The 26,140-nt window shown below is 40.9% G+C and overlaps 1 protein-coding gene and 1 non-coding gene across 3 annotated transcripts; one reads left to right on the top strand and one right to left on the bottom strand.

Moving 5' to 3' along the window:
- Positions 1–5,762: 5,762 nt before the first annotated feature.
- Positions 5,763–18,731, top strand: PDIK1L (PDLIM1 interacting kinase 1 like). 2 transcript variants are annotated; one of them, XM_026014430.2, is made up of 3 exons: positions 5,763–6,005; positions 8,468–8,769; positions 14,914–18,731. In XM_026014430.2, the coding sequence occupies exons 2-3, from the start codon at positions 8,485–8,487 to the stop codon at positions 15,652–15,654; spliced, it is 1,026 nt and encodes a 341-aa protein (XP_025870215.1). In that variant the 5' UTR covers positions 5,763–6,005; positions 8,468–8,484; the 3' UTR covers positions 15,655–18,731. The 2 variants fall into 2 exon arrangements, with proteins under 2 accessions (XP_025870215.1, XP_025870216.1); XM_026014431.2 differs by lacking the exon at positions 5,763–6,005 and adding an exon at positions 6,383–6,502.
- On the bottom strand, positions 14,328–14,400 carry TRNAR-CCU (transfer RNA arginine (anticodon CCU)). The gene has a single exon. It is a non-coding gene; the product is annotated as a tRNA-Arg (tRNA).
- Positions 18,732–26,140: the final 7,409 nt, after the last annotated feature.

Genomic DNA, 26,140 nt, shown 5'->3' with positions numbered 1-26,140 from the left:
AGAAGCACAGAGAAAAAGAGAGAGAGGCAGAAACACAGGCAGAGGGAGAAGCAGGCTCCCCGCAAGGAGCCTGACATGGGACTCGATCCCAGGACCCCAGGATCACAGCCTGAGCTGAAGGCAGAAGCTCAACCACCGAGCCACCCGGGCATCACTTATCTGTATTTTATAGGCGAAATTGCTGCCCGATTATCTGCTTCCTGTGGACCTATTCTAATTATGGGCATCTCCACTTGTCTCTTTTCATGGGACCCCTTTGTTTAAATACAAAAAGTAAAGTCTGGAGACACAGCAATTTATGGGGCTTGGAACCTGGAGTCTTGGCTCTACCAGTGACTTATTAGAAACTTAACTTACTCAGTCCCTTTCCCTAGCTGTAAAGGTATACTATTACTACCCATTTCCTAGGGTTCTTGTGAGATTTATAATGTCACTCTTAACAGCTGTGGGAATTCAGGCCTGCCTTCAAGGCTGGGGCAGCAGCTGTACCAATGGAACCTACCACAAGGGGGCAGGATCGCTACATCCAAGTTCCCACCTATCTGTGATATTTCATTTTTTGAGCGTACTTGTCTAACTTGTTAAAATCAACTTGTATATATTACTTGTATATTCAGACATATACATAAATAGAATAGTATAGTGGACCCCATTTACCCAGCACCAGCTTTCAACAACCATCAACATTTTGCCAATCTTCCTCCTTCTTGTTTGCTATACTGCCTGTGGAGTAGTAAAGCACAGCTCAGACCTCATCGCATTTTATCCATAACACATCAAGGTGCCATTCTAACTGAAAAAGGCTTTTATTTCCATGAGCACTATGTCATTATCACACCTACCAAAAAATAATAATAATTTATCAGTCCATATTCAAATTTCCAATTGTACCACACATGTCTTCTGACAGCTGGTGCACTTGAATCAGGATTCAAACAAGGTTATTGCATTTGGCAAGTGTCTTGAGTTTTATGCTTTAACATTCTATCTTCCTTTTATAACTTCATGCCATGAATTTGTTGCAAAAACCAGGTCACTTGTCCTGTAGAATGTCCCACATTTTGAGTTGGGCTGATTATTATATTTGTCCATCCCCCTGGTTTCTGATAAACTGGTAATCAGATGGTGGCTTGATTAGGCTTAGATTCTTTTTTTTTTTTTTTTTTGCTTTTTGCTTTTTGCTTATTAAGGCAACAATATTTTGTGGAAAGGGATGAATCCCCCTCTTGGTACTGTTAAGTTGGGTCACTGGCTTCAGGCAGTGTCAGCCTAAGCTTTCCATTGCAAAGTTCCCCAACACCCATCATCCAATTGTTTAAGCATCATTTCATGATTGTTGCCTAAACTCATTATTTCATTAAGGTTTGCAAAGTTGGGCTTTTCTAATCCTACTGTTTCTTTTGCATTTATTAGTTAGAATTCTTCTACAAAAAATAACTTTTTCTTACTTACCATTTGGTTATATGCAATATAACCGATCAAGGAATGACCAGAAAAATGTTTATTTCTCTTTATCAACATTCAATTAGTTGATTCCCTATAACTCCCTTGATAACAAATGTGTTTTCCTTAAGTATCATTATTTTTTTAATTTTTATTTATTTATGATAGTCACACAGAGAGAGAGAGAGAGAGAGAGAGAGAGAGAGAGGCAGAGACATAGGCAGAGGGAGAAGCAGGCTCCATGCACCGGGAGCCCAACGTGGGATTCGGTCTCTAGGATCGCGCCCTGGGCCAAAGGCAGGTGCTAAACCGCTGCGCCACCCAGGGATCCCATCCTTAAGTATCATTATTAATTGGGGCACCTGAGTTGATCAATCTGTCAAATGCCTGCTCAAGTCGTGATCCCGGAGTCCTGGGATTGAGTCCCACGTCAGGCTCCCTGCTCAGGAGCGGGTTTTTAATATATTTAATAAAATATTCATAAAATAAAATATTTAATATATTTATGTTATGATCTAGGGAAGTTATTATTTTTCTCTTAAAGCTCAAACTGTTCCATCTTTGGCCAGTAGGGCTCCTTCATATTGATTCTTCATTTTCACATGACCCCAATAGTATTTGATAGCTTCCTGGCTTCCAGGCACAAGATGACCCAACCTCACCTTTCTGGCTCCAGATCTGGAATCAGCCATTTATCAAAGGAGCCTTGATTTTCTTTTTTGTTTTTTGTTTGTTTTGGAGCCTTGATTTTCTTTGCTTAATTTTTAATTTTTTTAAACTGTAAAATGGTGTTTAGAGACCAAATCTGTAATATTAGGGGTGTTCATTATTACTGAATTGGTGATTGTTTCTAGGCTTTTTCAGCAGAAAACACTTTTTTTTTTAAGAGGAACATACAAACTTCATTCATTCTGCTAAGTCAGATATAAGATTATCCTAGGCTTCTTTATTTTTTCTTAAAATATTTTATTTATTTATTATGAGAGACACAGAAAGAGAGAGAGAGAGGCAGAGACACAGGCAGAGGGAGAAGCAGGCCCCACGCAGGGAGCCCGACGTGGGACTTGATCTCGGGTCTCCAGGATCACGCCCTGGACTGAAGGCTGTACTAAATCGCTGAGCCACTGGGACTGCCCCCTAGGCTTCTTTAATATTTTTTTAAGATTTATTTATTTGAGAAAGAGAGAGAGAGAGCATGCATGGGGGCATGCATAGAAGGGGGCAGAGGTAGAGGGAGAAAAAGTCTTAAACAGACTCCACACTGAGTGCAAAGCCTGATGTGGGGGTTGATCTCATAACCCAGAGATCACAACCTGAGCCAACACCAAGAGTAGGATGTTTAACTGACTTTGCCACCCAGACACCCCATCCTAGGCTTGTTTTTTTAAGATTTTATTTATTTGTGAGAGAGAGAAAGAGAGCACATGAACAGAGGGGGTAGGGAAAAGCAGGCTCCCTGTTGAACAGGGAGCTCAATGTGGGGCTCGATCCCAGGACCCTAGGATCATGACCTGAGCTGAAGGTAGAGGCTTAACCAACTGAGCCACCCAGGTGCCCCAGGCTTTCTTAATATTAACTCTTTTTCTCATATGTTGAAAATCTTGATGCCTAATGTTATTAACATCCTTACTTGCCTTATCCTTAAATATATCTATCATAGTTTCAAAATAGCAATGTCAATATTCTTTTTTTTTAAAGATGTATTTATTTGAGAGAAAGAGGGCATGGTGGGGAGAGGGAGAGGGAGAGAAACTCAAGCAGACTCTGTGCTGAGCACAGAGCCCAACATGGGGCTTGATCTCACCACCAGAGCCGAAACCAAGAGGCCCATGCTTAACCAACGGCACCACCCAGGGACCCCAGCAATGTCAATATTACCTATAACAAGACGAATGAGTGAAATTTAATATTTGTATGCAGTTCTAGTTGTCCTTAGACTATAGCCCATTAGGGAGGTACAGTCAAAAGACTTATAAAGCCACTTGAAATTATTTTCTCTGTGTAGTTATACCATGCAGATGGCTCATTTGTTTCTAATTTTTATGGAGTGTTTTATTCTTTTTCTTGAATTTTGTTTTATAAATATGCAAAACATTTACAAGCTTCCAAAATAGTCACTATATAATAAGGTACATTCACAGAAGTCTCATTTACATGTCTACCCTCTCCATCCCACAAAGGAAACCATTTTTAGAAGACTGGAGTTTATTCTTCTGTTTAACTTTTGAATATAAGCAATTAACGTTTATTTATATCATCCCAATATTGGGTGATATAAACACTATTATGCCCCTTGCTTATTTCACTTAACAATATATATGGACAACACTCCAGATTAGCATGTTTATTAGTATATGTAAGAAGTCTCCCACATATCTTTTTAGAGTTGCATAGCACTCTATTCTGTGCATGTACTGTAATTTATTCAGCCAGTTCTTTATTGACATGTGAGCAGCTTCCAATCTTTTACTACAAAAGTACCATAATGAACAACTTTTTGTATTTTTGCCAAAATATCACTAGGATTGATTCCTAGAAATTTAGGATTAAACCTAGGATTGCGAGGTGAAATAGTAAATATATATGTAAAGTGGCTATGTGTGCGAAATATTCTTAATGAGTTACATCATTCTGCCTTCCCACAAGCAATGTAGGACAGTATTACCCGCAGGTGTATTCTGGTACCATAACAGAGGAGGCTTCAGAAATGAATCATAGACAAGGTTCCTTTCCCCAGGAACTCTCAAGTCTAGTAGAAGTCCTATGGGCAAACTAATAATGATATTTTGTAATAAGCAGAGGCAGATTTACCACGAAGCTAATGAAGCTTAAGCCTGAGACCCTGCCTTACAGAGACACATTCCAAGGCCCTAGCTATGTGTTCATGGGACCATTCTGTAATCTTTTTCTTAAAAAACACCTCAAATTTCTTAAGCTTCAGGCTCTGTATGACCTGAATCCACTTCACAATCTTTAGTCATCCTGGGGTTCCTGGGTGGCTCAGTCAGTCTGCCTTCAGCTCAGGTCATGATCCCAGAACCCTGGGATGGAGCCCCACACTTGGTTCCATGCTTAGCAAGGAATCTGCTTCTCCCTCTCCCATCTCCTCTGCTTATGTGCTCCTCTGTCAAATAATAAATAAAATATTTTTTTAAAAAAAACCTTTAGTCAGCCTATCTTAGGAGTTACCAAGTTGGATTTCAAGTCTCAGTTCTGCAGTCAGCTTGAGAAGAGGGATTCCTATAGTTAATGACTGAGACAGACAAAAGGGGAAAAAAAAAAAGGAAAAAAAAAAAAAAAGCTCTTCTAACCAAAGGAGATACCACTCTCCTGATTCTGATCAATTACCCACACAGGCATTGAGGCCTTCCAGAGTTTCCCTCTACTTTCAAGGGCAGAAACTAAGCCTTGGCTGGCATCAATACCCCAGCAGACAGCTGATGAAGACTGATCTATGATACTCAGGACAAAAGTCTTAATAGATGACAGAGCTAGGTGTTGTTGGGTTTTTTAGCGGGGTAATTACACCGGGAGAGTGGGTATTCAAGGTATTCAATCCTAGGTTAAATCCTAAATACACCGGAATACACACACACACACACACACACGCCCCAAACTACACAACTTTTGGTCAAATAAGGCAGCATCTGTGTCCTCACCTGTAAAAACAGGGTTAGTAATAAAGCCTACCCTGTGGGATTTGGTCAGGATTAGAAAAGCTAATTGAAAGACCTAACCCAGTCCCAGACTCTCAGGACAACGTCCATAAATAGAGGACAGCAAATAAAAGGGGTAAGTGGCTGATCTTGAGAGCACCGACAGGGAATCTCCGCACATGGAGCCTAACGCCGCACTGGGGAGGAACCACCACTCTACTGACAAACAGCAGGTGCAGAACTCAGCAGTGAAGGGACGGACGCTTCAGGCGGACGCGTACTGGTCCGTGTGACTGACTGAGTACTGGGCTGGCCCGAGGCTCTGAGTCACGGACAGTCTCGGGCCGGCTGTCAGGCGACTGCGTGCCGGGGTCTGAGGAGCCGCTGTCCGCCGCGCCGCGAGAGAACCGCTGTCTCCGCGGCCCATCCCGGCCCCCGGCCGCCCCAGACCGGCCTGTCGCCGCGCGCCGGCTGGATCCCGACTCCCCGCGGGGGCCGCCGCCGGGCAGGGCCAGGTGCGGGCGCCGTCGTCCCTCCCGCCCCGCGCCGGGCAGGGCGCCCCCGACTCCCCGCGGCCGCGGCCCGGGAACAATGAGGCGCCGGCTTCTTTAAGGGAGATACCACCGCGCCGGCGGGGCAGGGGACGGCGTCCTCCCAGATGATCGCACCCAGTCCCGCGCCGCCGCCGCCTGGGCAACTACACCGTCCGCAAACATGGCTCAGTGACTCTGACAAAAGGTGCAGCCTCCCTCCCGGCGGGGCGGACGCCAGGCCTCCCAGCTCGGGCCGCGCCTCCCCGCGGGCCAGCCGAACAGCTCCGCGGCCCGCAGGAACCCCAGGCCCGAACCCAAGAAGATGCACCAGGCGTTCCGCCCCAGCGACCCCCGCACACCTGCCCGCAGCTCGGTAGGTGGGAAGGGGGCGGGGAGGGAGCGGGGAGGCGCGCCGGGCGCGCGCACCCCCAGGCCCGGACCTGCTGCCGCAGACTGTCCCCCGGGGCCGCGGGCCCTGCGCGCTCGCTGCGGCTGGACGGTGACCGAGCCCCGGCGGGCAGCGGCCTCCCCGTTCCCGGGCCCGGCCACCCCTGCAGGGAGGGGCACTAGTGGTGCGTTCCGGGGCGCGCACACCTTCGGCGACTCCCGGCTCCCGCGAGCCACAGGAGAGGGAGGAGGCTGGCGGGGCGCGGGGCGCGCGCCCAATAGGGACGGCGCTCGGCGTCCCGGCTCGCGCTACGGAAAGCCGGAGGGGGGCGGGGCCGCACGGCGTAAGGGGGTGTGTCCGCGCGCACCACGGGGGCGCGCGCCGGTCTCTGACTGGAGGCCGCGGCGGCTGAGGCGCGAGCTGCCCGATAATGGCGGCCTGCAGCGCCCGTGAGAGGGAGAAGCGGCGGCGGCTACCCTGAGGTAAATCTGGCCCTTAGGCCTGGCACTGAGGCCCTGCTGCAGAGCCAAGGACCCTGCATGCGCCTCCCTCCCCGGGAGGCCTGTCACAGACCTGTCAGCGGAGTCATCCTAGGGAAGGCCCCGCGCTGCTCAGGCCTCCGGCCCGCACCCCTCAGGCCACCGGCGCCAGCTGCGGCCTCCTCTCCTGCCCCTGGGCTCCTCCCCAGGCCCCGGGCCTCAGCCGCCAGCCCCGAGGAGTTGGGGCCACCGCGGGACTGGCTCCTCGGGGCGAAGGGCCTCGGGAGGATCCCCTCCGGGTTTCCTCTGGACGCCGCCGGGAGGGGGAGGGCCTGATACTCGGCCAATGAGCGGGGCGCTGAGCCGCCGCGTCGGGCAACACCTCTGCCCGGGACTGGCCCTTCCCGGGCCGGCAGGTGTGTGGCCTGGCCCGCCGGCGGCGGTGCGCGGGCTCGGCGGGGCCCGCGGGAGGCGGGGGAAGTGCCGGCCGGGCGGCCGCGGGGGCTCGCGTCCAGGGGCTTCGTGAACGCCCCCTCCCCCTTCCTCGGGTGCTCTTTCGCGCGTGGCCATGGGACAGCTTGCAGGAGACGAGCCGCTTTGAGCTGCAGAGTAATTGGCGCTCCACGGGGAGCAGGGGAGAGCGCCTTGGGTGGACCTGGGGCAAGGCGTCCGTGGCAGGGCATCAGACGCTAGGAATTGCGGCAGGAATTTGAAGGGGGTTCCAGTTAGAGGAAGTGGGACCGAGAAGTAATCGCAGAAGCTTTCATTTTCTTTATTAAATCCATCCTATGAACTTAAAGTAGCTGTACCCACTTTTTCAAGCTCAACAGTCAATAGCTTCTTCCCCTCCTCTCCAAACTGCACGCTGTAAAGATTGTACAATCTCTTGCCCATCGTGGCAATCCTCAAATGAGAATCTGTTCCAGAAACGCGTGAGAATCTTAACATTCTTTGGAGAATGAGGTGGCACACTTCAGAATTTCTTGATTCAACTCACCAGCATTTCTGTGTCAGGCCTTTGCTTCTAAGCCTTTAAATGATTTATCAAGTTGAATTTGAAAGCACTCTGTCCAGGAGCCCCATCATATAGAGGACAGTTTTTGGTGGCAAAAATGGCCTACATCTAAATAGGTGTTGTTAAAAATAAATAAATAAATAAATAAATAAATAAATAAATAAAATAATAAATAAATAGGTGTTGTTTAACAACAGAAAGGTAACAATATTCTAAGTAGCTTGCTTTATTTTTAAAGGACCATTTTTTTTCTCCACAAACTTCATTTATTTTGCAAGAAATGAGAAATAACAAAATTAAAATAGGGACATATACAGTTTACTTTAAAAAAAAAAAAACTACATATTTTCAGTTCTATATGTAACCTGGTTCACTTTCAGTCCCTAAGCACAAGCCAGTTATATTTCTGTGAGAGGGTTTTTTTTGTTTTGACATGTTTATGAACTTTTATGTGTGTCAGCTTTAAGGAGAAGCAGTGGAGTGCTCATCATAAGAATGATGAGTTCTTTGGTTTATTTTTAACAGTAATATTTTGAAGCAGTTTGTGCAAGAGGCAGTATAGTGTAATGGTTATGGTTATGGTTATGAATGTCACAGCCAAGTGGCCAGGTTTCAAAACCCAGGTCTACCAGTTAGTAGCTGTTTGACCTTAGGCATGTTGCTTAAATTCTTCGTGCTTTAGTTTTCTCAACTATAAAATGATTGTAATAATATCTATTTCATAATATTGTTTGAGGATTAAAAGTGCTTGGAACAGTTCCTGATACATGGTAAGTAATACCAAAGTGTTAGCTGCTTTATTATTATTATTCAAATATTTAGATTTGCCCATGATACAACAAATCTTTTTCAAGCATTGCAAACAGTGAGACAGATAATTAAATCATACATAAGAAGGTATACAAACCAGTAAGTATACTTAATTTCAACAGAGCACTTTGTTGATTTTCCAGAAACTTTGACCTTGAAGATGGTGAGTAGCCAGCCAAAGTACGATCTAATACGGGAGGTAGGCCGAGGCAGTTACGGTGTTGTGTATGAAGCAGTCATCAGAAAGACCTCTGCACGGGTGGCAGTGAAGAAAATTCGATGCCATGCACCTGAAAATGTTGAACTAGCCCTGCGTGAGTTCTGGGCACTAAGCAGTATCAAGAGCCAACATCCAAATGTGATTCACTTGGAGGAATGCATCCTACAAAAAGATGGGATGGTGCAAAAAATGTCCCACGGCTCTAATTCTTCCCTTTATTTACAGGTATGTATGGTTAATGGGAAATAGAAATGACTTGAACTTCACATTGGTCAGCAAGAAGAGGAACAAAAGTGTTGTGTGAACTTTTACTTTAAATACAGGTGTTTATATAGTTAGGAGTAGGTAAGGGTCTGCCAAGAACTGAGTAGATGTTTTCTTTAAAACAAGGTTTTATTTAAACCTGTGATGCAAATACCTAAAAATAACATAAGCCACCTGTTATGCCATGATACTTGCCAGTCTGCATGGGAATGGGACAACATAGGAGCTAGAGAAGTGATCGAGATTAGAGTCTAATAAATTCACCTATTTGAAATCAATTTTTTTTTGGAACTGAAGCCAGAAGAAAAGGAAAAACTCCACAATCAGCAGCACCCATATAGATAATTGGGCATTTTTAAATAAATCTGGTTTGAATATAAGCTTCCTCTATTTTAGAGGATTGTGTGGTTTCTTAACCATGCAACTCTAGTTAATTTTCATGAAGTATATGGCATGGCACTTGAATTTTTTTTTTTTAAGATATCATTTATTTATGAGAGACATAGAGAAAAAGAGACAGAGACATAGAGGGAGAAGCAGGCTCCATGCAGGAAGCCCCATGTGGGACTTGATCCTGGGACCCCAGGAGCATGCCCTGAGCCAAAGGCAGATGCTCAGCCACTGAGCCACCCAGGTGTCCCAACACTAGAATGTTATTAATAGTGCTAAGAGCTAACATTTGGGTTCCTACTCAGTTCCACGCTCTGCTAAGTGTTTTGTTTTTTATTTTTAAAAGATTTTATTTATTTATTCATGAGAGACACAGAGAGAGAGGCAGAGACATAGGCAGAAGGAGAAGCAGGCTCCATGCAAGGAGCCGGATGTGGGACTCGATCCCGGAACTACGGGATCATGCCCCAAGCTGAAGGCAAACAACCAATGAGCCACCCAGGTGACCCTCTGCTAAGTATTTTAAAGGCAGCTGCTCAGAACAATCCTATGAGGATAGTACTATTATTATCATCATTATAGATGAAGAAACAGAGGCTTAGAATACATAATCTATGCAAGTCACATATACAGCAAATGGCAGAATTGGGAGCTGAATGTAGGACTGTATCTGACTGCTAAAACTTTTGTTCCCTTAACTTCCAAATTACTCTTGCTCTCAAATTACTTTTTGTAGACCTGGGGAAAGCATTAACATAGGAAAACAGAAAATGTTTGTTTGTTTAAGGTTGGCTTCTGGCATAGATCAAAATCCCTAGTAGGTCTATATTTGCTGAAGAGAAAAGACACTTAAGACATTGTTAGTTAAAGACCAGAGAAAAAATTCCAAGTCCAGTCATTCTTGGAAAAGAAACAACGTTCCATTAGTATGTCTAAATTCAGAATTTTACCCTCAAGGTTCAGAAGTATGATTTTAAAACAACAAAAGCTTTTGGACTAGGAACAATAAAGAAAACAAACACATTAATCTGTGTAATTAGAAACTTGCTGGTTTCATTATATGGTGAATAAATACCAATCTTGAGAACCTAATTTATATTGCAGTTTTAGCATGCTGTGTCCTGAAGTTTTACCTCTAAGGCAGTGACTATTAAGCACAACTATTTAGCCTCTATTCCATTTATTATTTACTTTTCTAAAAGTGCTTAGTATGTAAGTTGCACTGATAGAAAATATTAGAAACATTCTTACCCCATTCCCTCTTAAAAGTGAATAGAACCTTGATGAACTTTGCATTGAATTTTGGAGACAAGATGTACAATCTCTTTTGGTCTACAAAGATATTTAAATATATGATTTAGGGCAGCCCAGGTGGCTCGGCGGTTTAGCACCACCTTCGACCCAGGGTATGATCCTGGAGACCCGGGTTCGAGTCCCATGTCGGGCTCCCTGCATGGAGCCTGCTTCTCCCTCTGCCTGTGTCTCTGCCCCTCTCCCTCTCTCAAATAAATAAATAAATAAATAAATAAATAAATAAATAAATAAATAAATAAATAAATAAATAAAAAAAATCTTTTAAAGAATAAATTTAAAATAAGCAAATAAAATAAATAAATATATGACTTAGAGGGCACCTGGATGGCTGTTAGTTGAAGGTCTGCTTTCTGCTTAGGTCATGATCCCAGTGTCCTGGGATGGGGATCAAGCCAGCATTGGGTCCCTGCTCAGAGAGAAGTCGGCTTCTCCCTCTTCTTCTGCCCCTGCCCCTCCCCCCTTCTCCATGCTTGTGCTCTTGAACTCTCTCTCTCTGAAATAAATAAAATCTTTAAAAAGTAAATAGGGCAGCCCTGGTGGCCCAGCGGTTTAGTGCCATCTTTGGCCCAGGGTGTGATCCTGAAGACCCGGGATTGAGTCCCATGTCAGGCTCCCTGCATGGAGCCTGCTTCTCCCTCTGCCTCTCTCTCTCTCTCTCTCTCTCTCTCTCTCATGAAAAAATAAATAAAATCTTAAAAAAACGGGGATCCCTGGGTGGCTCAGCGGTTTAGCGGCTGCCTTTGGACCGGGGTGCGATCCTAGAGTCCCGGGATCAAGTCCCACATCGGGCTCCTGGCATGGAGCTTGCTTCTCCCTCCTCCTGTGTCTCTGCCTCTCTCTCTCTATTTCTATAATTAATAAATAAATAAATAAATACATACATATTTTTTAGATTAAATAAATAAATAAATATGTGACTTTGTGCCGATGGTATCCTTGAGATCAAGCAACCTTTATAGTAATTAGGCATTAGGTAGTCTTTCTAGACTTTTTTTTTTTTTTTTTTTTTCTTTCTAGACTTTAGAGTGTAAAGTATTAGGGCACCTGGCTGGCTCAGTTGGTAAAGCACACAACTCTTGATATTAGGGTTGTAAGTTTGAGCCCCATGTTGGGTGTAGAGATTACTTAATAAGATGTAAAGTACTTCCAAACTTGACTCAATTATTTTTTTAGTCTTTTTTTTTTTAAGATTTTATTTATTCATTAGAGACAGACAGACACAGGCAGAGAGAAAAGCAGGCTCCTCGCAGGGAGCGTGATGCAGGACTCGATCCCAGAACCCCAGGATCACACCCTGAGCCAAAGGCAGATGCTCAACCTCCTGAGCCACCCAGGCATCCCGATTTTTTTTTTTTTTTAATCTAAAGCACCTCTTTATTGAGTACTCTCCTTTATCTTTTAAGGCCTGATAGGCCTGTGTTTGACTTGTAGCATTTTGCTAGCTGTATGATCTTAGCTAATTAACTCATCTCTTCCAGCATCTGTATCTTCAAATGTATAATAGGAATAATAATTTTTTTAAAAAAGGAATAATAATTTTTACCTTCCATGGAAGTTGTCAAAATTAGAGATGATACAGGTATAATATTTGGCACATAGGAAGTACTCAGTAATAGTACCTCTATGAAAATTGTCTTTTCTATGGACTTAGTGAACAAGACATTGATCAGGGCACCTGGGTGGCTCAGATGGTTTAAGCATTGGCCTTCAGCTCAGGTCATGATTTCCAGGTCCTGGGATTGAGCCTCATATGGAGCTGCCAGCTCAACGGGGAGTCTGCTTCTCCCTCTCTCTCTCTGCCTCTCCCCCTCCTTGTGCTTCCTTTGTTTCTCTCTCCCCAAAATGAATTTTAAAACCTTTAAAATTTTTTAATTAAATTAAAATAAAAAAACATTGATCAACACACTTATTAATAAGCAAGTCCCTTCTCTAAATTTATATCTAGTAAAAACAAATCTATAGTATGACCACAGAGTCCCTATGCATGGCCTTCTCCATTCCTTACACAAATTTTTGTTTTTCTAGATATTTTCCTTGTTCTGAATGATTAAGTCAGTTCCTAATAGCTAAAAAAAAACTCACCTAGGAGAAAGTGCAAAGTAATTAACAAAGGTTACAGTTTCAACATAAGAATTTAATGGCCAGTCTGTATCACTTGTGCTAAGTGTCATGAATGAGAGGTACAGAAGGATATAGGAGCATATGAAAGAGACCCTGACATAAATTGAGGATTTAGGAATTATGAACTGTTACAACTAAAACTTGAAGGTTAAAGAGTGAGCCATGTGAGTGAGAAGACTTTCCAGCCAGAAAGAACTGACATACAAATGTCTTGAAGCAAAAAGTACAAAGCATTCTAAGAATTGAAAGAAAATAGTAAGACTACTATACCTGGAGAGTTGTTTTAAATGAGACCAGAAAGATCAGCAGGGTCAGAGAATCCCACAGCCCATGTTAAAGAGCTTAAACTGTATCCTAAGAGAATAGGGAAGCTGTTGAAGGACTTTAGGCAAGAGAACCTATGGCTGATGACATCCTCTACACAGGGAAATAAGTGGATTGGGCACTGTACTTCTGTATCTCTCAACCAGTGGCCCTTAAACTGTTGCCCTCAGGCAGTATTTATGTGGCCCAGATGATAAAACTAGTTTTCACATTTTTAAAGAGTTTAAGAAAAAGAAAGAAAAGGAAGAATATGGAACAGAGACCTTATGTGACTTGTTAAGCCTAAAATATTTACTGTCTGCCCTTACTCTAAGCCATTCTTTGAATGCTGGGACTCTGCATGAAGTTTGCTTTTGAGAGTAAATACAGAAGATGAGAAGAAATGAAGTAAGAGTGATGATGGCACTGGTCTTTAATCTCAGCATATTTAGTTAACAGTGCATCTGGTAAATAATTGTGTGATCTATAACTTTCTAGTCTTTCATTTTCTGGCTCACTGGCAAACACATGCAACAAAGAAAATGCATGCAAAAGACATCTGCAGACCGTTGCAATTACAGCTGTTTGCCATTGGGGGAGATGTGAAAAGGTGTTCTTTGCTTCTGACCTCCAAAATGACAAGAGGAAGTACTAGTAGACTTAAATGTAAAATTAGCAGTTCATTCATTCTTCAACAACTCTCCAGCTTCCCTACTGAGTTTTTATTCAGTGGGTCTGAAAAGGCACCATGGGACAAATGTTTTCAAAGCACTATATGCTGTATTTTAAAATGGTAGTTCATATTTGGTGAAGTAATCAATATTCTTGAATTTTAGGTAATAGTTATAATTTGATAATGATAAAATAGTGATTTATTCTAGGTTTTCAGCTTGTAGCAAAGAAATATACAAACTTATATTTGAATTTTTATATTAAAATGTAAATATGTTTTTTATAAATTGGTTTTTAGAAGCTATCCAGTGATAGAGATTGCTGATATATTTGCATTCTGCTTATAGAAGTTTATGAAGTTATAATGGCAGTTTTTATTTTTATCAGTGACTACAGGAAGGCTTTATTTCTGAAACAACTAATGTTCCTTGATCATTTTTCTCTGAATTTTACAGATTATATAATGTTGATGGTGTATGTCCAATGAACAAGAAACATATTTTAGGCAGTTTAATTGAATAGAACTTCCTAATTGATGTTTATACACCAACTGGCAATCTCCCAGGTATAGCTGCTGAAATACCAGTTTTTTCATGAAGCTATTGGCTATGTAGGTAGAGTTTAGCTCCATTAACACATGCAGAAAATATATAGTCAGTTGGACACTTTTCAAAATAAAGCATTTATTTATTTACTTATTTATTATTTAGTAAGCTCTATGCCCAACGTGGGGCTTGAACTCATGACCTTGAGATCAGGAGTCCCGTGCTCTACCAGCTGAGCCAGCCAGGTGTTCCTAAAGCTATTTTTAAATATGCTTTTACCTCTTTTGACTTAGAGATTTGGTATGTGTTCATTAGGGGCAAAGTGACAGTTTGAAGTACTGAAATTTAAAATAAAATGCATATATGAAAGCACTGACCAAATAAAACATTCATGGATTTTCCATTTAAAATTGGGAGTCCGGGCAGCTCGGGTAGCTCGGCGGTTTAGCACTGCCTTCAGTCCAGGGCGTGATCCCAGAGACCTGGGATCGAGTCCCACGTCAGGCTCCCTGCATGGAACCTGCTTCTCCCTCTGCCTGTGTTTCCGCCTCTGTGTGTGTATGTGTCTCTATGAATAAATAAATAAATTAAATAAATAAATAAATAAATAAATAAATAAATAAATAAATAAATAAAAGCTTTAAATAAAATCTTTAAATCAATAAATAAAATAAGGAGTCCAACTAAACCAGTTATTTTTTTTCTGTAGCTGAATTGTATAAACTGCACATGATTGTAATCTTTTTTTCCCCTCTTATAGCTTGTAGAGACTTCATTAAAAGGAGAAATTGCCTTTGATCCCAGAAGCGCCTATTACTTGTGGTTTGTGATGGATTTTTGTGACGGCGGAGATATGAATGAGTATCTGTTGTCCAGGAAACCCAACCGTAAAACTAACACCAGCTTTATGCTTCAGCTGAGCAGTGCTCTGGCTTTCTTGCATAAAAACCAGATCATCCACCGAGATCTTAAGCCTGATAACATCCTGATTTCGCAAAGCAGGTTGGATACCAGTGACTTGGAACCCACACTGAAAGTGGCCGATTTTGGTCTCAGTAAAGTTTGTTCGGCCTCTGGTCAGAACCCAGAAGAACCTGTCAGTGTAAACAAGTGTTTCCTTTCCACAGCCTGTGGAACAGATTTCTACATGGCTCCTGAAGTGTGGGAGGGACATTACACAGCAAAAGCTGACATCTTTGCTCTGGGGATTATCATCTGGGCAATGCTGGAAAGGATCACATTCATAGACACAGAGACAAAGAAGGAACTCTTGGGGAGTTATGTAAAACAAGGAACTGAGATTGTGCCTGTTGGAGAGGCGCTTCTGGAAAATCCCAAAATGGAACTTCTCATTCCTGTGAAGAAGAAGTCTATGAATGGGCGAATGAAACAACTGATTAAGGAAATGCTGGCTGCAAACCCTCAGGATCGTCCAGATGCTTTTGAACTAGAACTCAGATTAGTACAAATTGCATTTAAAGATAACAGCTGGGAAACGTGACACATATATTGTTTGCAAATATCTTGGATGATATGCTGCTTATGTTTTAACAGTGATGCAACAACATAATGTGGCTGAAAAAGAATATAAAAAGCTAAACTCCACCTTCTAAGGGTTTAGATTTTATTGTGGGGTGTTTTTTTTTTTTTTCCTCGTTTTTCTTAAGTCCAAGCTGGCCATTTTGTTAGTATGTTTTAAATGTGTATTACCAATGTGGGTGTACATTTTTTAAAATGATCATTGGTAGAAGTTTGGCAGGAAAATTCTCTAAGAGCCAAGAAGAGAAGAAAGTCCAGTTTTCTGGAAATAAGTCTCTTAAGTATTTTAGACATTCCTTGTCAGTATTAGGAATTTCCATGGAAGAAGAGGTTTGCATGCTGGTAATGCAACCTTTGAAGCTTTGTAAAGGAAACATATATGTATATATTTATGTATATGTAAGTATGTGAATGTGTGCATTTTGCATTCCATATGAAGAAAATGCCACTTCTGTTTAAATTATTTGATGTAGGTTTGGGTTTTTGAGATTTGCTGGTGAAATCAGTGATGAAAAATAAAAGAACCTTCCCTCATCTTCCTACCCTGTCCCTCCCTCTAATGAAATCATACTACATTTTTTATTTTTGTAATATTATACAGCTTTTTTTAAGGCATCATTTGGAGGGTCTAAAATTATCCAATTAAACATAAACAAAATTAAGTGATCCAAAGCTGCTGAAGTATGTTTGAGCTCTCCAGTGCCCTATAGCTGCAGGAGTTGCATTAGCCATGCAATCATGTGGTAGCAGGTTGGCAAGGACCTTGATTCAGTTATACCTTCTTGAGGTAACCAAGCATTCAATTAACCAATTGAACCACTGCACTGGAACATGTCTGCACTTGAGCATCTGCAATCTGATATGAATCTGAACACAGGATTCCTCTGCAATATATATGAACTATCCTACTTGATATATTAAGTTTTGATTTCAAGACTGTCTAAGCCTCAGCATAAAGTTGAAGAAATCAAATGAGCTCCACCCTCACATTGCCTGCTCTGATATGGTCTCTTGTTTAATCACTGGAATTCCTTTCATTTTGGCACTAATGCTGTTTTCTCTTGTCTAATTTAACACAGTAATGATGATATGGTTGTGTTAAATGTTGATCACCTTTTTCTAAAGTGAGGAGATGATACCTATACAGTGTGGCAGATGGATAAAATATTGTCGCATCAACTATATCTTTCAAGTAGAAACTTTCAAGTTATTGATTTTATACAGTCACTTGGTATGGTCTATGTCAAAAACCAGTAGACTGTTACTCTAATTGAATTAGTTTGATTTTTAACCCTATATCATTGTCTCCGATTTGTTTTCCTATAAATGCAGATAGATAAACTTTCTAAGGAAAGTTTTGCTAAAACAGAATATTAGCCTTTAAGGTTAGATAGACTTTAAGACCATTGCATCTAGGTTGGTCTTTATAAAGCACTAGAATCTTTGGTCAAAGTTTAAAAAAAAAAGTATTAGAATACTGAAATCATTAATAGTTTGCGGTCTCCTCAGCTTTTTTTTTTCCCTAAGGTATTTAATTAAATAATTACCTTTAATTTAATTAAAGTGTAGTTGACACTCAGTGTGTCTCCCCAGCTTTTTGGAACATCCATAATTTTTGGAATTTTGGTATCATAATTCTTTCCTTATTTAAAATGTGTTTGGGAACTAGAGAAGGTAAGAAAAAGCACAAAAAATTAAAAGTATATAAAATTTCTGAACTATGCGTTACTTGGTCTGGAAGTTTAAAATTTGGACTGAAAGGTTTTATTAGGATAAACCTAATAACCTTTTAAAATAAAAATCATATATTTTTAACATCACTTTCAAGCTAATAAATGTAAGAAATTTTTTGGAAATGAGAGGTGGAATACACTGGAACCTCATGATAATTGACCCTCTGGATCACCAAATCACTGTAACACAGATCTGGCCAAGGGGACTGACTTACTGGAAGTGAAAAGTATTATAATGTTGCATCAATAACATGGCACTTCAGCAGAGATTCATGATGATTCAGGTGATAGTATGCCAGTGCTTCATTTGCTCTTCAAATATCTGTGTACTTGGAGCCATGGTTTCCTAAGTACATAGTTTTTGGTCTTGCCTCATTTAAAATAGTTAACGATTATCATTTATTTTGAAAGGTTTCACTTGTGAAGTGAATCTTTCATTGGCAGCAAAGGTATGAGGTGATCAGGAAGTTTCTCATAGAATTTTCTCAAGTCCTTGTATTCTAAAATAGCCTATGATACCAATTCTTTGTCTTTGTTTTTTCAATCAGAAGGTATTTTATTCAGTACCTACTGTGAGCTCAGCACTAAAGGTCAGTTGGTAAAATGACAGTTTAAAAATGGCATATAGCCACAGGCCTTTTGCAGCTAGGCGTAAGAAATAAAAGGTTAATGATACTTGGAAATTCCTAGATATTTGCTAGAGGAAAAATGAAAGCAAAAATTTGTGCACAGTGCCTTGCCCATAATAGGTACTCAATAAACAGTTATTCCTCAGAGTCTCTTGCCATGGTTTATAGTGTTTTATGAAATTTGTCTTAATTGAAAAAAAGACCAAATATTTCAAATAAGCTTATAGGCAGCTGTGGCCAGTTAAATATGGGGTTGTACAGTTAGTTCCTAGAATGTTATTTTGCACTAGTTGTCACTTAGAAAGAAGGGGTTCCTGTAGATTTTTGGTGCTAAGGGATACTTTGTCAATATGATGAAGTAAATGTTAAGTGTCAGATAAATAGCACACTGAATAGTTCTTTCTGCTGGTCTGTTTTTTCCTCTTTGTTGTTGGTGTTGTTTTTAATTGTAAAACGTTTATCAATCAAACTATTGTAGCAGCTACAAAATAATTCACCAGCATGACAAAATGGTCAAAAAAATAAGTCATCAGCACTTCAAAAATGAAAGCAACTTTTGAGATTTTCTTTTAAAATTGTCAAATATATTTTATGAAGAATTTATAAAAGGGGGAAATGATTGTAATTTATTGTTCATGACTGTTTTTTTTTTAATAAAGTGAGTTTCAACAAAAAAACAACCCACCCTGAAAATTTTATATTGTTGAATTTGGTGGCTCTGTATAGTTCTATAGTGCTTTACTTCATGAACATAAAATAGAGGGTATAATATTTGAATCAATGTCATTTTCACCCTATCTATTAGGTGAAACTTTCTGTAATAGAAGCGATTGCTGAGGAAAAGATTATTGAATTCTAGGAATTTCTTTCAGCATTTCAAGTTCTCAAATTTTAATGCTTACTATCTTGTATTTGTCAGAAGAACTTGTACTGCCTGAAATAAATGATTTTTTCATTAATCCTTCTATCATTAAGATAAGGATACATCCCAGACTCAGAATGAAGTATAGTAAATGTACCAAGAGGAAGTAATTTTTCAACCCATAACTTGAAGGCATAGTTTCCTTTCTATAAAGTCATCTGACCTGCTTTTTTTCTTTTATAGGTTTTATTCTGTATTCTCTAGAATAAACAAGTACTGAAGACAGTGCACTTAGTGGTCCAGTGGACCACCAGAGGGAGAAATGGGAAAAAGAAAACAGTGCTGTATGTGATCTAGCAACAAGTAGGAAAGAAGGCATCAGGAATTGCGGCTGCTTCTGACTCTGCCACCTTCCCCTGGCATAGCCTTTGTTGACAGGCAAATTTTGCTTTCTATTTAGATATTAATTTTTTTAATTGTATCTTAAACTATAAATACTTGCATTTACTAGCTTTTACATAATCACTTGCAGTTTACAAAGAGCCTTCACATGGTGTTTACATAGCTTTTCAGTGGTGTTTACATATCTTAAAATAGAGACTGGCTTTTTGATGAGAAAATGAATGAAATATTGGTGTAAGGTTTTTTTTTTTTAAACACAATTACTACTGTATATAAGGCCGCTAATTGTCCTTTTTTTTTTTTTTAAGATTTTATTTATTTATTCACGAGAGACAGAGAGGCAGAGACACAGGCCGAGGGAGAAGCAGGCTCCACGCAGGGAGCCCAATGTGGGACTCGATGTGGGACTCGATGTGGGACTCGATCCCAGGATCGAGGGATCACCACCTGAGCCAAAGGCAGACGCTCAACCACTGAGCCACCCAGGTGTCCCCGCTATAAGGGTTTTAATGCCTAATCTCAGACTCCAGTTGGAGTTTTCTCTAACAACAAAGCTTTATCTTTCTCACTGAAGGAACACCCCTGGTTGTTTTGGTCTTTAAATTCAAATGTTGCTCTCTGAGTCGACCAATCATAGATGTCCTCTAAAATGCAGTGTAATGATAGACAGTTGGTTTGTGGTTAGATAATAACTTCTACTTGAGAAAACCTCCCGCCACACCTCTTGAGGGCACAGTGCGTCTTGCGTCATTTAAAGGCAGTACTTTCTCTTTTGCAATGATTTCTCATTGGTCAAAAGGAAATTGTTTAAAAAAAAAAAAAAAAAAGAGGTCTTTGACTTCACTCTTTCACTTCCTGTTCAGCCCTGGTATTTCAACCTTAGCTTGTTCTGAGCAGAAGTTAGGCAACTTGGTATTACTGAGGGCATCACAGCCTGGCTTCTAAAGCACAGGTTTGCTATATCAGAGATGGTGATACGCACATTTCAGAATTTTTATAAGGGTCAAATACCCGTAACGTGCCTTGCATAGTACCTGGCATATTAAGTTCTCAAATGGTAGCCATTGTTGTTCATTGTGTTCTGATTTAAACAATATGTTGAATGAATGAATGGATTCTCAATAAGCCAGGCTTCAGGTGTAGCTTTCATTCTTTTCCTTTTGGGAGAATCTGATGAAGGCATTACATCCTCTCCTCAGGAAAATATTTGTCTGTGATTTCAGGGGGTACTTTGGGGATGATGGGTATGTTCGTGAGTTTCATACATATATCAGAAGTCACCAAACTGCACTTATATTTGATGTACTTTATTTTACATCAATTATACTTCAATAAAGCCATTTAAATTTTTAAAAAACTGATGTCTAGGATCCATCCCATATTAATAAAGTGAGAATTTCAGTAGGTCGTGCACTCAACAGTATTTTTTAAGTATTAGTAATTCTAATGTGAAAATGGTAAAATATTACAATTGAAATAGTATTGGTCAGACTGTGGGGTAGGAATAAAAGTCATAGATAGTAGTATTTTTTAGATTCGCTTACCTCCTAGCAACCAACGCCCAGACCCGTTTCAGCACCCCACCCCGAATTCAAGTCCCTATCTTCACTCAGACTGTCTGCCTCATAGTAGAACACAGGTTGTGTTTCTGAGAAACAGAAGGTGTAATGCATTAAATCACTATCAGGTATGTTATCGTAGAGCCAGGCTTTTTAAGAATCCACCAAAGGAATCCAGTCTTATCAGTGGATCCACTAGAATTGTAAGCAAAATTTTATGTGAATATGCATTTTTCCATGGGGACAGTTCATAGTTTTTAGCAAATTCTTAAAGACACCCAAAAGACTAAGAACCACCATGCAAGTCATATCAGGAAACACTTCATGAGAACTCTGGGTGCAGGGTACATGGAGTGGATAGACATTGAAAAGAAAAGAATAGACACCAAACATATTGGGAAACTAAGTCACCAATCGGCCGAGGGCAGGCTGGAGTTGAGTGACTGACAACCATCCTTGCCTAGGTCTATATGTCAGACTACTCTGTTTGCAGAGGCTCTGGCCCCTCTCCAGCTGGCTCACAAACTAATTGGCCTGCTCCAGCGACTGGTTGGGCCATGCCTTTTCCAGTTTAGCAGACAGGACTTACTTCCTGAGGCTGAGATCTGGTGGGCCCTCAACCCCTCTGCTCTAACCATATCAATACCAGTGGTTTTTCTAGTCTTTCCCAAAGGCATGTCAGTGCCTGTGGGCTACAATGGGCTGTGGAGAAGAAAATGTTCTTTGAGGATAAATTACATGTTTATCTGGACTCACTTTCAGCCTAGGCCTGGGTCCTTAGACAAGAAACTTCCCAACTTCAGGATATCTTTTAGGGACATAGGACCCAAAGAGTCCAATAGGGAAGTGTCTTCTGCCTTCATAATAATTACTGTCAGCACTACTAGGAATAATTTCTAATAGCCCTTCCAGTTCTAAGATTCAATGATTCAATTCAACATGGAAAATTATTAATGAAAGGATCATGAGATTTACAAAGAAAGGTCACATATCCCTGCCCTCGGTTGAGAAAACAAAACACACAGTGTATCGTTATAAATTTCCTCAAAGACACCAAGAGATAAGAAGTGTCACGTTCCTTCATCCTTCTAGGACAGTCAAGATTATAGGGAATTTTTCCAGAATTATCCATCAGACTTGGAGAAAGTCCTCTGGTCCTCTTCTGTCCACTGAGATGCCTAGTGACCAGATCCCTAGGCCAGCCCTATTCAGACACAGAGGCCTGAGTCCCATTCCATCCCATTAGAAGTCTCGCTGCCATGGGTCACTATTAGAACTCAATTCTCAAAGAAATCAACCACATGTCCACCCCTTCAGTCTCAGGAAGTCCCACTTTTGCAGAGGTAGGTAGGATTGCTTATTTCCATCTTGTAACACTTTGAGCCATTTCATCACCCTTGAGACTTGAAAAGCAAAGCACTTGTCTCTCCACGGGGACAAGTGAACCCCTAGGACTCCAGGACAGAACGCACTATTACCCTCTTCAAATGGCAACAGGAAAATTGCCTTTCAAGAAATTAGCACCACTGTGTGCCCAGTACTTTTTTTAAAATACTTTTGAGAACTATTTAATCTATGTATGTTAATGAACTGGAATTTAAATAAAAACTTGAAACTACCAAAAAAAAAAACCTAAAGTGACAATGTTTGGTTTCAAAAATATAATAATAAGGAATGCCTGGGTGGCTCAGCGATTGAGCATCTGCCTTTAGCTCAGGGTGTGATTCTGGGTCTGGGGATCGAGTCCCACATCCGACTCCCTGCGAGGAACCTGGTTCTCCTTCTGTGTCTCTGCCTCTATCTGTGTGTCTCCCATGAATAAATAAATTAAAAAAGAAAAAAGAAAAGAAATAGAGCCACAGAGAGGGTGGTACATAACCTGCCTGTGGTCTACAGTTTGCTCAGGATCTGAACCCAGACTGTGAGAGCCTGTAATCTTAGTCACTGCTTCTCCCCACACAGAGGCAAGCCACAAACAGAGCCCAGAAGGACTACTTCAGGGAATGTATGTCAGGAAAAAAAAAAATGGATGAAGACAGCAGGATCAGAATATGAAGGGTCTTTGAAGACAGGCAGAGGAATATGAACTTGTGATCAAAGCTAAAAAATTAATATGTCTTTTTGTGCTAGCATCTACTCTCAGCATTATAACACACATAGGTTCTTCCATGGTATTATCCATGGATGGACTTCGTAGCATCTGGAACCCCCTACAATTTTAGTGTATTGTATCAATGTACATATTTTTGGGAAGAGGAGCTAGAGCTTTCATCAGATTCATATGTGGGCTCATGTCTTCCAAAGGCTAAGAAACTTTGGAGGGTGAATATCAATGGCTAAGTCCCTGTTCACCCATATGGTTGGTGAAACCTTGGGCAAAACTCAGAGCCTACATTTCCTTATCTGTAAAACAGAGATAATAGGGGATCCCTGGGTGGCTCAGCGGTTTGGTGCCTGCCTTCAGCCCAGGGTATGGTCCTAGAGACCCGGGATCGAGTCCCACTTTGGGTTCCCTGCATGGAGCCTGCTTCTCCCTCTGCCTGTGTCTCTGCCCCTCTCTCTCTGTGTCTCTCATGAATAAATAAATAAAATCTTAAAAAAAAAAAAATAATAATGTCTACCTCTCCATAGTAAATGTGGAAGTGTCAAATCACTATATTGTACAACTGAAACTAATATAGCACCATACGTTAACTATACTGAAAATAAAATAAAACATAAAGATAGCTCCCTCCCTGAGTTAGTTGTGAGAGTTAAATGTCATTATAAATAACATACACAGTCATACCATATAAAACTCATACCATTAAAATGTAAGAAGACTATAAAAATGTCATGAAACAAATGTGAGTTGTGATCATGAAATCCATGTTTTAAACTTTTTTCCAACAATATAGTGGATTAGAGACCTAAATAACCCTCCTGATGAAAAAAATTAAAATGTTGTATAAAGGAGGGTTGTTGGTGCTTTTTTTTTTTTTTAATTTTTTTTTTTTTATTATGATAGTCACAGAGAGAGAGAGAGAGAGGCAGAGACACAGGCAGAGGGAGAAGCAGGCTCCATGCACCGGGAGCCCGATGTGGGATTCGATCCCGGGTCTCCAGGATCACACCCTGGGCCAAAGGCAGGCGCTAAACCGCTGCGCCACCCAGGGATCCCTTGTTGGTGCTTTTTAATTCTTTTTTACTATGCTGCTGAGCTGCCATGAAAGTTAGGAGTATGGCCCTGCCCCACAATGAAGTAAAACCAGGAACTATGGAAAGTAAATGCACAAATTATCTTTAACCCTCAGGGTGCCTGCCAACACCTGCCCACCATAACATCCTCCTTCCCTGTCTGCACAGGACATATAGGAGACAGATAAATCCCAGGGCCTCTCCAAGATGGGAATACTAATATGAGACCCCAAAGGATTATAACTACAGCACAAGGACTAATATAAAACAAACAGTAGCACCCAAAAGGGAGAAGAGTTAAAACTTCCTATGTCAATTCTGGCCCTGGGAAAAAGGGGCAAATAAAATTTCCTTTAAGAATTCATAATTTGTAGGGCACCTGTTAAGCATCTGCCTTCTGCTCAAGTCATAATCTCAGGGTCCTGGGATCCAGCCCCACATCAGGCTCCCTGCTCAGTGGAGAGTTGGCTTCTTCTCTCTGCCTCTCCTGCCCTGCTCCTGTGCTTGCTCTCTCTGCTCTTTCTCTCTTTCATTCAAATAAATAAATTAAAATCTAAAAGAAAGAAAAGAAAGAAAAGAAAGAAAAGAAAGAAAAGAAAGAAAAGAAAGAAAGAAAGAAAGAAAGGCACCTGGCTCAGTCAGTAAAGTGTGTGACTCTTGATCTTTAGGTTGTGAGTTTGAGCCCCACGTTAGGTGTAGAGATTAAAATAAAATTTTTAAAAAAATATTTTATTTATTTATTTATTCATGAGAGACACAGAGAAACAAAGAGAAGGGCAGAGACATAGGCAGAGGGAGAAGCAGGCTCCCCGTGGGGAGCCCAATGCAGGACTCAATCCCAGGATCCCCGGGGATCATGCCCTGAGCCAAAGGCAGATGCTCAACCACTGAGCCACCCAGGTGTCCCCTTAATAATAAAAATCTTAAAAAAAAAAAAAAAGAATTCATAATTTGCAAGCCAGCTCCCTCATGAAATAGGAAGTCAAATCACATTACTTATGTAATCTTAAAATCCTCAAGTAAAGAATTTAATTTAAGGTGGTATGGGTTAGTAGTACCAGACCATTATTGACAGAAATAAATGCAAATTGTCTTTGGAGGAACTTGATGTCAACACAGGCCTCAAATAATTCCTACAAATTTCTAGGCAATGTGAGCAGCTCACAGTAAGAAAAGAACCAAACACACAAGGTGACAAGGCACATGAGGGAAAACACAGAATTGAGATGGCAGAAACAGACCTTCAAAGATATCGGAATCACCAGACGCACAATATAAAATAACCTTAATATGTTCAGAAAATAAAAGAGAAGCTTGATGTATTTGGGAAGTAGTAAACTTGAAAAAGAACCAATTTCTGAAAATGAAAAAAAAACATGCTGATTGAAATTGAAAATTCAGCAGACTAATCATCAGGTTAGAATGGCCAATGTAACAGCTGAAAGACATAGAACCTGTAAATTCTAAACGAAAAGAGGCAAGGGCTGGGGATCAATCCAAAAAATGTTTTTAAGAAAATAGAGGGTAAAAAAAAAAAAAAAAGAAAGAAAGAAAATAGAGGGTAGCACCTGTGTGGCTCAGTCGGTTGAGCGCTCAACTCTTGGTTTGGGCTCAGGTCATGATCTCAGGGTATTGGGTTGGAGCCCTATCAGGCTCTGCGCTCAGCAAAGGAGGTCTTCACCCTTTCCCTTTCCCTCTGCCCCTTCCCCTGCTCACACACACTCTCTCCCTCTCTCTCTCAAATAAATAAACACATCTTTAAAAAACTTTAGGAAAAAAAATAGAGGGGGGAGTACAAAAATACAATGCACGTTACAAGCTGAGAAAAGTAAATAAAAATAAATTCATCTCAATAAACAAGTTCAGAGATAAAAGATGTCAGATCAAATAAAAGAACAAAACCCAATGATGTTCTGTTTACAAAGGGCAGATCTAAAACATCAGAACACAGATTGACAAAGTTGGGGAAGAGGAAAACTAGGTTAAATAAATAAATAAAAGTGATATCAAGGCAAAAAGCATCACTAGAGATAAGGAGGGTCATTATATAATGATAAAGTTCAGTTCACCAGAGGGAGGGAGATAG

Source organism: Vulpes vulpes, chromosome 2 (assembly GCF_048418805.1).
Source record: "Vulpes vulpes isolate BD-2025 chromosome 2, VulVul3, whole genome shotgun sequence".
In the NCBI taxonomy this organism is placed as follows: Eukaryota; Metazoa; Chordata; class Mammalia; order Carnivora; family Canidae; genus Vulpes; species Vulpes vulpes.
Note: the sequence above shows the minus strand (reverse complement) of the source record. Positions and strands in the feature narration are given on the sequence as shown.

Bases quoted from the DNA above. Each gene is read 5' to 3' on its own strand.
- PDIK1L (XM_026014430.2), top strand. From the start codon at position 8,485: ATGGTGAGTAGCCAGCCAAAGTACGATCTAATACGGGAGGTAGGCCGA. The intron at 8,770-14,913 runs GTATGTATGGTT...CCCCTCTTATAG, and splicing joins ATTCTTCCCTTTATTTACAG to CTTGTAGAGACTTCATTAAA.